The sequence below is a fragment of the Myotis brandtii genome, unplaced genomic scaffold (genome assembly GCF_000412655.1).
Source record: "Myotis brandtii unplaced genomic scaffold, ASM41265v1 scaffold187, whole genome shotgun sequence".
Lineage (NCBI taxonomy): Eukaryota > Metazoa > Chordata > Mammalia > Chiroptera > Vespertilionidae > Myotis > Myotis brandtii.
The window spans coordinates 1106392-1120955 of NW_005356944.1; the positions used below are offsets into that span (position 1 = coordinate 1106392).

The 14564-nt window shown below is 57.6% G+C and overlaps 4 protein-coding genes across 5 annotated transcripts in view; 3 read left to right on the top strand and 1 right to left on the bottom strand.

The window, feature by feature from the left end:
* Positions 1 to 23: 23 nt before the first annotated feature.
* Positions 24 to 4113, top strand: ZFPL1 (zinc finger protein-like 1). Its single transcript, XM_005864217.2, has 7 exons — positions 24 to 353; positions 652 to 763; positions 2467 to 2660; positions 2758 to 2830; positions 2904 to 3047; positions 3279 to 3402; positions 3908 to 4113. The coding sequence occupies exons 1-7, from the start codon at positions 252 to 254 to the stop codon at positions 4092 to 4094; spliced, it is 936 nt and encodes a 311-aa protein (XP_005864279.1). The 5' UTR covers positions 24 to 251; the 3' UTR covers positions 4095 to 4113.
* A 78-nt stretch (positions 4114 to 4191) lies between these two features.
* On the bottom strand, positions 4192 to 7364 carry TMEM262 (transmembrane protein 262). Of its 2 annotated transcripts, XM_014538030.1 has the most exons (4): positions 7341 to 7364; positions 4757 to 5043; positions 4553 to 4652; positions 4313 to 4475 (listed from the first exon to the last, which is right to left on the bottom strand). In XM_014538030.1, the coding sequence occupies exons 2-4, from the start codon at positions 4928 to 4930 to the stop codon at positions 4399 to 4401; spliced, it is 351 nt and encodes a 116-aa protein (XP_014393516.1). In that variant the 5' UTR covers positions 4931 to 5043; positions 7341 to 7364; the 3' UTR covers positions 4313 to 4398. The 2 variants fall into 2 exon arrangements, with proteins under 2 accessions (XP_014393517.1, XP_014393516.1); XM_014538031.1 differs by lacking the exon at positions 7341 to 7364 and having other exon boundaries at positions 4192 to 4475; positions 4585 to 4652; positions 4757 to 5330.
* A 74-nt stretch (positions 7365 to 7438) lies between these two features.
* Positions 7439 to 13919, top strand: VPS51 (vacuolar protein sorting 51 homolog (S. cerevisiae)). The gene is made up of 10 exons (XM_005864219.2): positions 7439 to 7787; positions 8238 to 8367; positions 10058 to 10204; positions 10286 to 10505; positions 10615 to 11332; positions 11588 to 11803; positions 12006 to 12224; positions 12639 to 12760; positions 12855 to 12942; positions 13488 to 13919. Exons 1-10 carry the CDS (start codon positions 7563 to 7565, stop codon positions 13746 to 13748), a joined length of 2346 nt encoding a protein of 781 aa, XP_005864281.1. The 5' UTR covers positions 7439 to 7562; the 3' UTR covers positions 13749 to 13919.
* A 94-nt stretch (positions 13920 to 14013) lies between these two features.
* Positions 14014 to 14564, top strand: part of TM7SF2 (transmembrane 7 superfamily member 2) — a 5387-nt gene continuing 4836 nt past the window's right edge. The window contains exons 1-2 of the mRNA XM_005864454.2: positions 14014 to 14226; positions 14510 to 14562. Coding sequence (XP_005864516.1) covers positions 14178 to 14226; positions 14510 to 14562 — 102 coding nt within the window. The 5' untranslated portion in view covers positions 14014 to 14177. The remainder of the gene's footprint in view (positions 14227 to 14509; positions 14563 to 14564) is intronic.

A 14564-nucleotide genomic window follows, 5' to 3' on the forward strand; every position in this document is an offset into this window, starting at 1 on the left:
ATCGGAGGGACGCGGATGGAGGAGCCTGGCCAGGGCGGGATTCAGGAGGAATGAGGGGGGGTCTTCGGAGGAGGGATTTATGCTGGGGGCGTGGTCCGGAGTGAAGAGGGGCGCCGGGCCGGAAGTTGGGGCTGACACCAACATGGGATGAGTGTCCAGGGGAGTAGAAACGAACTTGGTTGGTGAGTGCCTAGTGGCGGCCACCAGAACCTGGCTCCCTACCAACTCAGACCCCTTCTTCAGGGTGGACCATGGGCCTTTGCAAGTGCCCCAAGAGGAAGGTGACAAACCTATTCTGCTTCGAACACCGGGTCAACGTCTGCGAGCACTGCCTGGTAGCCAATCACGCCAAGGTGGGGCCTTGAAAAGAGCGGCTGAGCAGGGCACTGGGAGGGCAGGTAGTATTGGCTTCTTCCAAATCCATGAAGGGCCAGGCGCTAGAATGGAAGCTCCACGAGGGCAAGGACTTCATTTGATTCATTGCTATACCCCTAGTCCTAAAGACAGAGTCTGGCACACAGTATGTGCTCAGTAAACCTTTATTGATTGAACAAACAAAAGAAGTCTTTGCGATGAGAGATAGATCATTGGGTCTTAGGTAGCTGGGTTGTGGAGCCCCTGCTCAGTTGTGACCTCTCTCTCCCACTCCAGTGCATCGTACAATCTTACCTGCAGTGGCTCCAAGATAGCGACTACAGCTCCAATTGCCGCCTGTGCAACACACCCCTGGCCTCTCGAGAGACGACCCGCCTTGTCTGTTATGGTGAGTCCTGGGGGTTTCAGGACAGGCCCAGCTTGGTGGCTGGGTTCCATGCCCTCCGCAAACAGCAGGACAGTGAGACTGCCTGGCTAAGGAGGTTGGAGCCCGAGTTCCCAGTCTTGCTGGGTTACTTACATGTTGTGTTTACTAAGGCAAGTCATTTTCCCTTCCCAGGCCTCAGTGTTTTTCCCTAAAAATTAAAGCTGCTAGCCCTCCAATCTTGAGGGTTGAGGGAAAATCAGTCAAACTTGTGGGTGTGTTTGTGTCTGTGAGCAGTAGCTGGCCAGACCAGGCATGAGCTGAAAGCATGGGGCTTTCAGGCATTCAAGATTCATTACTGAGCCCTGGTCAGTTTTGCTCAGTGATTAGAGTGTTGGCCCGAGAACTGAAGGATCTTGGGTTCAATTCCGTCTTGGGCATGTACCTTGGTTGCAGGTTTGATCCCAGGCCCGGGTTGGGGTGCATGCGGGAGCCAACCAATCAATATGTCTCTTTTTTTATTGATTTCAGAGAGGAAGGGAGAGGGAGAGATCGAAACATCATTGATTGACTGCCTCCTGCACGCCCCCTACTAGGGATCGAGCCCACAACCCCAGGCATGTGCCCTTGGCTGGAATCGAACCTAGGACCCTTCTGTCCACAGGCTGACGCTCTATCCACTGAGCCGAACCAGCTAGGGCTCAATGTGTCTCTTTCACATCAATGTTTCTCTCTCTCTCTCCCCATTTTCCCTCCCTCTCACTCTCTTAAAAATCAATGGAAAAATCCCCAGGTGAGGATTAAAAAAAAAAGATTCTTTGCTGATTCCAAGATTGAACACAGAAGAAGTGAGTTTCCCACAGTAAAGTCTGCTGAAAGAAGTCAGCAAACGTATCATGACATTGACCTGACTCTGGTCTAAGAGTCTTAGTTCCACTTTTTTTGTTGTTAAGCCTCATCCAAGGATATTTTTCTGTTCATTTTTAGAGAGTGGAGGGGAAGAGACAGAGAGAGAAACATCGATGTGAGAGAGACACATCAATTGGTCTTCGTTCCACTTTTTGAAGGAGCTAGTGCAAAAGAGTGAGCTCCACTTAAGTGTTTTTAGTGTCAGGATGTGGATATATGTGCATGAATTTTATGTGCATGGTGTCTTTACATAAGTGTTAGTGTGTTCATTAGTACTTACACGTGAGTGGGTAAACGTGTGTGAACATGACTACAAGTGTGTTGTGGAGCTGCAGGAGAATGTGTGGGTGAGGGCGCTCAAGTGTTAGCAAACAAGTGAATGTATAGATGTGTATGTGTGAGTTGCTGTGTCTGTAAGTACAGCCACCAGGATGGCATTTGTGTTCGATTATGTATATATAAGCCCATGTATATTTGTGCCCATGGGTGTGTACAAGCACACGTGTGCCTGTGTGCATGTCTAGGAAGCTTTTCTGAAACTGTTGTTGATTGGCAAATTCTTCCCACCCACACCCACGCCGCAGTGGGCTGGGGAACTTTGTAGCATCTGTTTTGACTTAGTGCGATGGCGGTAGCCAATAAGGCTGAAGGCTTAGGGAACACTGATGACATGGACCTAGAGTGAGGATGGGAAGGAGGAGGCTCTGGGCTACACGTATGTGTGTGTAGATCCCTGCAATGGGCTGGGGGCTGTTGCTGGGTGAGGAGCCTAAAGTGTCTTCCTCCTGCCTCTTCTCTGCTATTTCCTGGGCCCTAAGATCTCTTCCATTGGGCCTGCCTCAATGAACGTGCTGCCCAGCTACCCCGAAATACAGCGCCTGCTGGCTACCAGTGTCCCAGCTGCAGTGGCCCCATCTTCCCCCCAAGCAACCTGGTTGGCCCTGTGGCCTCTGTGCTGAGAGAGAAGCTGACCACGGTCAACTGGGCCCGGGCAGGACTGGGCCTTCCTCTGGTGAGAGTCCCTCTGTCTGTCTGTCCATCTGTCTTGGGCCAAATAAGGGAGTGGGGACAGCACTGAGCAGCCTGGTGAGACAGGTTCCTTCCTCCAGATCGATGAGGTGGTGAGCCCGGAGCCCGAGCCCCTCAACACTTCTGACTTCTCTGACTGGTCCAGCTTTAATGGTGAGTGGTGGTCTCCACCTACTGTTGGGGCCCTTGCCTCCCTGCTCTGCTGACAGCTGTCTTCCTGCCACAGCCAGTACCCCGGCACAAGAAGAGATAGCCAGCACCTCCACTGCCCCCGCCTTCTACAGCCAAGCCCCCCGGCCCCCCGCGCCCCCCAACCGACCTGAGCAGCACACAGTGATCCACATGGGCAGTTCCGAGCCCTTGACTCACGGTGAGCCAGGGGATTGTCCGGGCCAGGGGAGTGGAGTAGGGTGGAGGGAGCTCAGGGCCCCAGAGACCCACCAGAGGGACCCTTCCTCACTCCAAGCACAGACGTTACCTGCCCACAATTCTGAGATACAATGTCAGGCTTCGAAGGGCCAGGATCTCCTGCCCTCCCCTCGCGCCCTGCTGTGGGGCAGTTTCCCTGAGCCTGTGAATGCTCGTGGCTCTGCCCTTGCAGCCTCGGCCCCAAGGAAGGTGTATGACACACGGGATGATGACCGGGCACCAGGCCTCCACAGGGATTGCGATGATGACAAGTACCGTCGCCGGCCTGCCCTGGGCTGGCTGGCCCAGCTGCTCAGGTACGCCGGGTTACGGGGGGTAGGATGCCAGGAACGGGGAGGAAAGGAAGTGAGAGCCAGAGGCCCCGGGCACAACGATTTCATGACAAAAGGGGCTTGACCTGGGTACCCCGGTGTTGGGGCTGTGTAGAGAGGCTTCAGCTTGACAATAAAAGTCTTGGGTCTGCCCTCTCGGGCTCTCCCTTGGCTCTTCCATATGAGGTTTGGATTCAGGCTCTTTGAGGCCCCTTCCTGCTTCAACACCATCCAATCTATGCCTGTCCCCATGCCTGACACATTCCAGTTTCCAGAACAGTCATCGCCTCAGCTGGTTCAAGCTGCACAGTCACCCCTGTCGTGGGCAGGGACCGGGATGGTCATCCCCATGGCACACTTGAGGGAATGAGTGAGGCTCAGGAAAGGTGGTGCTGGGGCCAGAAGATGAGCGTCATGACCAAGGCTCTTCTCCGGGCCCCAGGGCCACCAGAGACTGGGGCCTGATCTGACTTTCCCCTCGTCCCCCCAGGAGCCGGGACGGGTCTCGTAAGCGGCCGCTGACCCTGCTCCAGCGGGCGGGGCTGCTGCTGCTGCTGGGACTGCTGGGCTTCCTGGCCCTTCTTGCCCTCATGTCTCGCCTGGGCCGGGCTGCAGCTGACAATGATCCCAACCTGGACCCACTCATGAACCCTCACATCCGTGTGGGTCCCTCCTGAGGCTGGGCCAGCCTAGGACCTGGGGCCCTGAAAAGGGGAGATGGGCCGGTCTGAGGGCCCTTTGCTGCTCCTCTTAAGTCTGAGACACTACGATTCCAGACCCAAAGCCGAGTCCACTAGAGTGGCTGTAGGCTGGGCCTGGGGTCCTTGCAGATCAAGTGTCTGTCTGGACCTGCTTCCCCTGGGTCTCTGGCCTCCCACCCCCAACCCATGAGGGAGCTGACAGGTGGAAATAAATGGCAGACTTTATTAAAATTCCCAAAGCCTCCTTTTCCTTCCCCCTTTGCAACCCAATTCCCCAGCCTTAGTGGCTCTCCTCCCGGTACTGCATGGCCAGAAACTCCAGGGACAGGCGGTTGAAGAACATGGTTCCGTTGAGCACTGAGCGGAGGAGAGAGCCCCCATCAGCCTTCCCTGCCACTTTCCAGGGTTCCAAAGGTCCCCATTCCCTCACTCACTCAGGATGGTCAGGGCAAAGCTCCGAACAAGCTTGTAATCTTCCATCTCAGCGTAGAGTGACCCCATGGCGGCCCAGCAGATGCTGATCACCTTGGAGAACTGTAGGCCCCAACCAGTGGGATAGTGACCCCCTGGCACAACTGGGGTTTCCATCAGCCCCTGGGCCTCCCCCAACCAGCCCTTGAGCCCCTGCCCTGGCCTACCATCAGGACAACTGTGTAGCGGAAGCTCATGCGGTCGTAGTGGTAGGTGTAGCAGAAGTTGTACACGTCACTGGCAAAGATGCCTAGGTGCATAAGGAAGAGCAGCAGTGCAGCCACGGTGAGCATCATGCCTTTCGGGAGGAAGAGCACAGCAATACGGTCCCGCCATCGCATCCTGGCAGCAGCACAGACTCAGGTCGGTGGAGCTTGAGTGAGCAGACGACGCCCAGGAAGAGCAGCTGACCCCTCTGCTTCTAGAGTGTGCCGTCTCAAATAGCAGTGGGATTCTAGAACCAGGAGGACATTTAGGAGACAAGATTCTAGAACACAGGCTGGTTCCAGCCAATACAGGAGTTTCATGGGTGGCCAGGGGCGCTCTGAATTGTGGAGGGGCGGTGGGCTAAAGGTATAGATCAGTAGGGTCTTGTGTTGAAGGGACAGCGTCTCCACATCATCCCACCTCTACACTTTGCATGTCTTCTCACCGAGTCCTCTCAACAGTTCCACTGAGGAGTTAGTGTGGGCACGCTACAGATGAAGAACTGCAGCTCAGGAAAGGGGGATGGGGGGTGGGAGGGGGTCCTAGGTGAGGCGAGGCCTGGGCTCACAAGCTCCAGGTTATTTGCTTCAACACCTAACAGAGAAGAACCAAGGGAAGGAGAGGGGTGGCAGATCTCCCATGGCTGTCCTGGGACCTTGCCCATGCCCTCCTTAGGTGTGGCCCTAAGAAAAACTGGTTTTCAGTCCTCTACCCAGATGTTCAAGGACCTGATCTGACCAGCTTCCCCCTCTGCCACCTTCCAGCACTCAGAGGTTTTCACACCCATTGTCTCTCATTGCAAGAGTCCCATGAGAAAGCTGGGGCTGGTGGCATAAATCCTATTTTACACACGAATCGGGGGGTACAGGGAGGGCTTGTCAGCTCAAGCTTTCACAGCTGATGAGTGAGGGAGTCAGAACTAAGACTACAATCTAATTCTACCTGCAGTTGTGGAATAAGAAGGGACAGTTAGAAGCCAAGAAGAAAACATTTCCTCCCTACATGTAAGAGGAAAAAACTCCCCTGACCAGTGTGGCTCAGTGGTTGAGCGTCAGCCTATGAACCAGGAGGTCATGGGTTCGATTCCTCACATGCCTGGGTTGTGGGCTCAGCACCTAGTGTGGGGCATGCAGGAGGCAACCAATCAATGATTCTTATCATTGATGTTTTTCTCTCCCTCTCTGAAATCAATAAAAATATTTTTTAAAAAAAACAACAAAAACTCCAAGCCCTAACTGGTTTGGCTCAGTGGATAGAGCGTCGGCCTGCGGACTGAAGGGTCCCAGTTTCAATTCCGGTCAAGGGCATGTACCTTGGTTGCGGGCACATCCCCAGTAGGGCGTGTGCAGAAGGCAGCTCATCGATGTTTCTCCCTTCCTCTCTGTAAAAAAATCAATAAATTTATTTAAAAAAATAAAACTCCAGGACTGTCAACAAAATAAGCCTGAAAAATGGCCAGAAATGGTGTAAAGGGGCATATAAGTTCCCAGCAACTAAAGTAGAAGAGGGAGGACTTAATGTTGAACTTGTCCACCCCCATTGCCACCTGCCTGTCTGCCCGGGACATTAGGTCCCAGGTCAGGTCATGGCCCAAAGTCTTCTGCCTCCAATGGGTGGGGTTAGAGCCTGACCTCTCCATCCATGCTTGCTGCCCAGTGTCACTAATCACAACAGCCCCTCAGAGCTCTCTCCTGACACATTAAAGGGGAGACCAGCCATGGTCCCACTGTTGAAACAATTGTTTGCACCTCAGTTCTCCTTTGAATACAAATAAACGTTTTTATATTAGGGCTCCCAGCTCAATGCCATTTAAAATGTACATATACATATATATGCTTTTATTTTAGAGAGAGAGGAACATCAATTGGCTGCCTCTTTCATGCTCCCTACTGGGGATCGAGCTGGCAAACTGGACATATGTGCTGTGCTGACTGGGAATTGAACCTACAGCCTCTCAGTGCATGGACGACGCCATACCATCAGAGCGTCCTCCCCTGCACCAAACGGTCACGGTTCCATTCAAACTCAGCAGGTCTCAGTTTGAACGCCTAGTCACTCGCTGTCCTCTTGAGCTCTTCATCTTGGTGAGCCGGCACCTTTACCCAAGTCAAACCTGAGAATTATCGTCAAGTCTCCACTCGACCCCTCACTCAGCACATCCTATCAGTCACTTAAGATCTAAACACGGTATATGTAAGTGCACCAGAACTCCCTGGGGACTTTTTAAAAGGAGCCAGGTCTGGGGGAAGCCCAGTCTCAAAACGCACCACCGGTCATTCTGATGCACGTCAGAGAACCAGGCTTCCAGACGCTGCTCTAGAGGCTCCGAGTGGCGTACTGTAAGTGCATTTAACTCTCGCAACTCCCCTGTAAAGAATGTAACCCAATTTTGGGAACTGGGGTGGCAATGGAACCCAGGCAGTGGCAGGAGGCCAGGCACAAGCTCTCTGGCTCTACAGAGAGCGGGTCCTGTCTTCGGGGTGGGGGGGAGAGCGGGGGAGCAGGGGGACGAGGGAGCGGGGGATCGGGGTTGGGAGCCACTACCTGCCTTCCCTCCACCTGAGAAGCTGGGGGAACCAAGGGCTCTCTCGGAACCTCTTCGCTCGAGGAGTAAAGATGCGGGGGAACTCTAATCTCGAAGGACCCAGGACGGCGGGGGAAGGTTTCACCTGAAGGACTACCTCGTTTCCACCACTTTAGGATTCCCGGAAGTGCCTCCTCCCAGGCCCCTTCCCAGCCTCACTCCGGGGGGCTGCAGCGGGGGCGATGGCGGCTGCAGCCGCGGGGCCCGGCCCGGGCTCTGGCCCTGGGGACTCCCCGGAGGGGCCCGAGGCCGAGGCTCCGGAGCGTCGCAGGAAGGCGCACGGGATGCTGAAGCTTTACTACGGCCTCTCGGAGGGGGAGGCGGCGGGGCGCCCCCCGGGGTCGGACCCCCTGGACCCGACAGATCTCAACGGGGCGCACTTCGACCCGGAAGTGTATCTGGACAAGGTAAGTTTATGTGGGGGGAACCAGGCCCCGATATAGTGCACCCCCAGAACATGCCGCCGACTCTGTTACGGAGGTGAAAGAAGCAGGGGGTCGTGAAAGGAAGCCGACCCTCGGCCAGGCAGCCGGCGCGAAGCTGGAGCCCGAGGGGGCGTGGAGGGTCTGGGTGGGTCTGAGCCCCCTGAGCTGACAGGCGGGTCGTGGGCGTGGCCCCGCTGCTCACAGCTCGGGGCTGGGCCTTGGGTGAATCTGAGGACTTCAAAGGCTGACAAACCCCAAATATGGTTCCCCAAACCTAGTGACCCCTGATCTGTGTCACTATAGACGCCATTTCGGGGTTCCTGACGGGGGTGGGGAAAGGGTTTTCTTGCACCGAAAGCCTTCCAGTTCGGGGCAAGGGTTGGGGACACGAGAACCCTCTGACCTGAGCACTACACACCCCGTTTCCTCTAGCTGCGCAGAGAGTGCCCCCTGGCCCAGCTGATGGACAGCGAGACGGACATGGTGCGGCAGATCCGGGCCCTGGACAGCGACATGCAGACCCTGGTCTATGAGAACTACAACAAGTTCATCTCGGCCACAGGTGAGTCCCCCGGGGACGCGCTCTCTCCGTCCCACCTCCCCGGTTCCTCCCCTGAGAGCTGTCAGGGGGTTTAGAAGGAGGAGATCCAAATTCCAGCTGCTCTCAGAGTGTTGTGTTTTTTTAAAAATATTTTTATTGATTTGAGAGAGGGAGAGAGAAACATCAATGATGAAAGAGCATCATTGACTGGCTGCCTCCTGCATCCCCCCCCCCCCCACTGGGGATTGAGCCCGCAACCTGAGCATGTGCCCTTGACTGGAATCGAACCCGGGACCGTCTAGTCCACAGTCCAATGCTCTGTCCACTGAGCCAAACCAGCCAGGGCCAGAGTGTTGTTCTGAGCACCCCAGGGGAGGAAGGAGAAAATGAAGTTAATGACTCTGCTGTACTTGGAATACCTGGCACTAAGGATGCCTCCGTCGGGGTTAGCTCCTTTCATTAGTGGTAGCTTTTTTCTCTGGTGCAGGTCTGTCTTGAGGATGGGCTTGCCTCTACCCTCCTTCCTTCCTTCTTTCCTTCATCCTGTCCTTAATTCCAAGAGAGGAAGGGAGAGGGATGGAGAGAGAGAAGCATTGATGGGAGAGGAACATCATCAGTTGGCTGCCTCCTGCATGGCCCCGGCTGGGGAAACCAGGAATCCAAGCGGCAACCTCTTGGTTCCTGCGTCAATTTCAGCCCCTGAGCCACACCGGCCGGGCCCTTTCGTCTTTGTAATTAAGCAAAGAAACAGAAAGTGTCTGATATTAAGGGACACAAAGATGCCCTGGCTGGCCAGCTGTGTTGGTTAGAGTGTCTCTCCAATATGCCAAGGTTGCATGGTCAATCCCTGGTCAGGGGAGGCAGTTCTTGCTGAGGACAAGGGAAGAGTGGCACAGATGAGGCAGAGGCGAGAAGGTGGAAGTGAGGTGGTCAGAGAACAGAGAGTCAAGGATGTCCCCCAGGCTCATCGAAGGGGTGTTTGAGTCCACAAGGAGGTGACTGACCAGAACCAGGAGGCATGGAAGGAGGACACAGGGACAGCAATGGGGGAGGGGGGTCGTTTGATGGCGTGGTCTCCAAAGAAGCAGGGGTCTTGCAGGGAGGAGGAGTGGGACTGTCTGGGAGCGTTAAGGGGCCAGGCCCTGAGGTGCCTGGGTGTGGGAGGAAGAACAGCGTCCTTGGTCAGGTTTCTGTCGGACAAAAGGGAAAGACCCTTCTGAGAAGACCGACCGTGTTCTGGAGGCAGGTAAAGGGTTGGGAAGTCTGAAGGAGATAAAGGTGGACAAGTATTTATTGTCTCCTCAGTGCCAGGCAGTGCACTGGGCACGGAGGATGCCCCTGGGAAAGAGCAGACAGGTCTCTGCAGGTGCCCTGTGCCCTCCTTTGGCTCTGGGCGTCTCCCGGGGGCAGGAACTGTGAGCTGCCTCCCCACTGCCCCAGGGCTAGGGGTACACAAGGGGTGCTCGGAAAACACCTGCTGCGTTGGCATAATACCCCTCCCCCACTTACTGTGACCCAGCACCATGGCAGCCGCATCACGCCAAACGTCAGTGCAGCCCTCACTGCCTCAGCGCGGTAGTGGGCTCAGGGCCTTTGGGAAGAGGGCGTGTGTGAGAGCACCTGTGCTGTGTCCTCAGGCTGAGTGCTGCGCCTGTCACTGCACACCCCCCCCCCATCTCCTTTTCCCTCTCCTGCGCCTTTGCCCTGGCAGACACCATTCGCAAGATGAAGAATGATTTCCGGAAGATGGAGGATGAGATGGACCGGCTGGCCACCAACATGGCTGTGATCACAGACTTCAGCGCGCGCATCAGTGCCACACTGCAGGACCGCCACGAGCGCATCACCAAGCTGGCAGGTGGGCGCTGCCCCAGAGAAGGTGCTAAAGTGGGCCGCCCTCCGGGCTTTGAGGCTGACACCACCTGCCCTCGCCCCCCAGGGGTCCACGCTCTGCTGCGGAAGCTGCAGTTCCTCTTCGAGCTGCCCTCGCGCCTCACCAAGTGCGTGGAGCTGGGCGCCTATGGGCAGGCGGTTCGCTATCAGGGCCGTGCGCGAGCCGTGCTGCAGCAGTACCAGCACCTGCCCTCGTTCCGTGCCATCCAGGACGACTGCCAGGTCATCACAGCTCGCCTGGCCCAGCAGCTACGGCAGCGCTTCAGGTGTGGCCTCTGGGCCCCCATCTTACCCCTGCCCTGCACTTTCCCTTCTCCCCCAGCCCCACCCCAAATTCTGTCTTCTTGCTCTACCCTGCCATCTTCCTCCCGGTAGGGAGGGCGGCTCCGGTGCCCCTGAGCAGGCGGAATGCGTGGAGCTGCTGCTGGCCCTGGGCGAGCCCGCAGAGGAGCTGTGTGAGGAGTTCCTGGCACATGCCCGAGGGCGGCTGGAGGAAGAGCTGAGAAGCCTGGAGGCAGAGCTGGGGCCCTCCCCTCCTGCCCCTGATGTGTTAGAATTTACCGACCACGGAGGCAGCGGCTTTGTGGGTGGCCTCTGCCAGGTGGCCACAGCCTACCAGGAGCTGTTTGCGGCCCAGGGCCCAGCAGGTGCGGAGAAGCTGGCAGCCTTTGCCCAGGAGCTGGGCGGCTGCTACTTTGCGCTGGTGGAGAGGCGGCTGGCGCAGGAGCAAGGTGGCAGTGACAACTCGCTGCTGGTGCGGGCACTAGACCGCTTCCACCGGCGCCTGCGAGCACCTGGCGCTCTGCTTGCTGCTGCTGGGCTGGCCGACGCTGCCACGGAGATCGTGGAGCGAGTAGCCCGGGAGCGCCTGGGCCACCACTTGCAGGGCCTGCGGGCGGCCTTCCTGAGCTGCCTAACCGATGTGCGGCAGGCGCTGGCTGCACCTCGCTTGGCTGGGAAGGAAGGCCCTGGCCTGGCCGAGTTGCTGGCCAATGTGGCCAGCTCCATCCTGAGCCACATCAAGGCCTCGCTGGCTGCTGTACACCTCTTCACCGCCAAGGAGGTGTCTTTCTCCAACAAGCCCTACTTCCGGGTATGGCCTGCCCCTGGGCACTTTCTTTTTCTGGGCATTCTTTTATTCATTCTGCAGATGGGAGCCACCAGGGCACACAGTGCTTGCCCCCAGGCACTCTAGATGTGGTTTCAGGCTGTCATGAGGAATACTGGCAGAGCCTGGAGGGATGGGGAAGGGCCAGGGCATTTAGATTTAGGGTTCCAGCAGAGGATCACTAGCAGCCCCTGCCTGGAAGAGGGGACCTGCTGTATACCCAGCCCTTCCTCCTCACAGGGCGAGTTCTGCAGCCAGGGCGTCCGTGAGGGCCTCATCGTGGGTTTCATCCGGTCCATGTGCCAGACGGCTCAGAGCTTCTGTGACAGCCCTGGGGAGAAAGGGGGTGCCACGCCACCCGCCCTGCTCCTGCTCCTCTCCCGCCTCTGCCTGGACTATGAGACGGCCACCATCTCCTACATTCTCACCCTCACTGACGAACAGTTTCTGGTGCAGGTGAACTTCCAGCTCATAGCAGGGTAGGGGGTGGTGATGCTGGGAAAGCAGGAGGCTAGGCAGTGCCCTCATGGTCAGGCCAGCTGCCTGTGCGCAACCCAACCTCCCCCATGCCCAGCCTGTGCCCAGCTCCTGGTTGGCAGTGGCCCCTGAGCTTCCCCCAGCACCCACTACCTTTTTGTCCTCTGCATCCCTGGCCCAGGACCAGTCTCCAGTGACACCTGTGAGCACACTGTGTGCAGAGGCCAGGGAGACGGCACGGCGGCTGCTGACCCACTATGTGAAGGTGCAGGGCCTGGTCATATCGCAGATGTTGCGCAAGAGTGTGGAGACGCGGGACTGGCTCAGTACCCTGGAGCCCCGGAACGTGCGCGCTGTCATGAAGCGGGTGGTGGAGGACACGACGGCTATTGATGTGCAGGTGCTGGTCAGGGGAGCCTGAAGGTGCAGGGCAAGGGGGTGTTGGGAAATACCTTCTGAGGGTCAAGACTTCAGGGGCCAGGCAGTGCCTGCATCCGTGGCCTCATTCCTCCTCAGCCCCAGATTGTGGCATCATCACCCCCATTCCTTCTATGAGGAAGCTGAGGCCGAGTCACCCAGAAAATAAGGGCCTCGGTGTCTTTATGTCTCACCTTTACCCCACTCCACTACTTCTGTAAATAGAGACTGGGTGACAGTGAGGTACCAAGCCGGGATTACCTGTGATTCTGGTAACAAGTGTGACTTGTAGTAAATGAGTGTAGCTTAGGGCATCCTTAGCCCTTGCCCAGGGCACCTGGTGAGCTGGAGGTCCCCTGTACTCTGGCCTCTTTGCAGTGTCTCCTTCCACCACCAGGTGGGGCTCCTGTACGAAGAAGGTGTTCGCAAGGCCCAGAGCAGTGACTCCAGCAAGAGGACCTTCTCCGTGTACAGCAGCTCCCGGCAGCAGGGCCGCTATGCACCCAGCTATACACCCAGGTCTGCTGGTCAGACTAGCCCCTGGGGGAATGGACAAAGGTTAACGGGTGCAGGGTGGGCTCTGAATGCTTGTCTCCCCTCCCCCCCCATCCAGTGCCCCGATGGACACCAACCTTTTGAGCAACATCCAGAAGCTGTTCTCTGAGCGCATTGATGTGTTCAGCCCTGTTGAGTTCAACAAGGTTTGAAGTCACCAGTGAACCCCCCTTTCAGGGTCCCCATACTGGCCAGGGAGCTCTAGCATTCTGTCCCCCCAGTCTTTGTCCGAGGGGTGTTTCCGGGAGTGAGTATCCAGAGCCCCACCATCACCATCCCGTGGCCCTTTGCCCCGACCTTGGTGTGCTCCCAGCCTGGGTGTGGGTGCTGCTCAGTATGTCTCTTTGGCTCTTGTGCTATTTCCCACAGCAGTCCTGGGTCCTCCCCAGGGTTCCTGTTCACACCATGGTCTCAGTCCCGCCCAGCCCACATTCAGGGACCCCGTGTTCTTCTGACTCAGTAAACCCCCATTCCCCCCGTCATTGCTGACCCCCATCTCTGCCTGTGGTTGCTGGGCAGTCCCTGTCGGTTTCCCTCCAGATGATGAGGCTAATCTTGTATCCCTCCCTCCCTCCCTGGGCTTTCCATGCCATCACAGCTACTGGCATCTTACTGTGTCCCTGGCCCTAACGTGGGTGCCCTTCCCCAACACCTGCTGTCCTGAGCTGCATCCCCGTGTCCCTTCCTGCAGGTGTCAGTGCTGACCGGCATCATCAAGATCAGCCTGAAGACGCTGCTGGAGTGTGTGCGGCTGCGCACCTTTGGGCGCTTCGGGCTGCAGCAGGTGCAGGTGGACTGCCACTTTCTGCAGCTCTACCTGTGGCGCTTCGTGGCCGACGAGGAGCTTGTGCACCTGCTGCTGGACGAGGTGGTGGCCTCAGCTGCCCTGCGATGCCCGGACCCAGTGCCCATGGAACCCAGTGTGGTAGAGGTCATCTGCGAGCGCGGCTAGGCCAGGCCATTGTCATGCACAGGCTGGCCAGCTGCCCCAACCCGCGCATCCCTGGACCTCCAGTCCCCGCGGCCCTTCCCCTCTCACCACAAGACCCGAAAAATAAAGATGTGCCGTCTCCTCCCTCTCGCTTGCAGGGGCGGGACTTGAGGGGGTGGAGTTGTGAGGCTGAGACTCTGCCTCTGAGATGCTTGCGTCGGACTCGCCCCCAAGAGCCGATTGGCTGGTCTGCTGGGCTCAGGATGGGCCGGGGGCGGGCCCGTTTAAAGACCTCAGGATGGACATGCGCTGTGTCCGAGCGCCGCCCGGGACAGGTGCTGGCCACAGGGGACGGATTCCTCGCGTCACCGAGCCCATCTGGGGGTTGGGGTGGAGGGTGTTTCCTTGACGGATTTTTGTAAACCCCCACCTCCCGGCGGAGCGGAGACCATGGCCCCTCAGGGCTCCCGGGCCCCGCTGGAATTCGGGGGACCCTTGGGTAATGGGGCAAAGAAGGGGGGATCTGGGGCCAGAGGCTCCTCAAAGGGAAACTGGAGGGGTGAGCTGCGAGCGGGGATGGGGCAGAATCGGGGGGCTTTGAGGGGTGTCCGGGGGCAGGGGGTTGTGAGGGAGTGTCTGGAGGGGGCGGGGTCTGTGGAGTGGACAGAGTCCGGGGAGTCCCGAGGCGGGACCAGGAGGAAGTTAGGGAAGGGTGCTGAGGCTGGGAACGGGGTGCGGAGAGTTGGGGAGCGGGCCCCTGACGCGATCGGCCCCTTCCCCAGGCGCTGCGGCGCTGATGCTGCTGCTCCCCGCCACCATGTTCCATCTGCTCCTGGT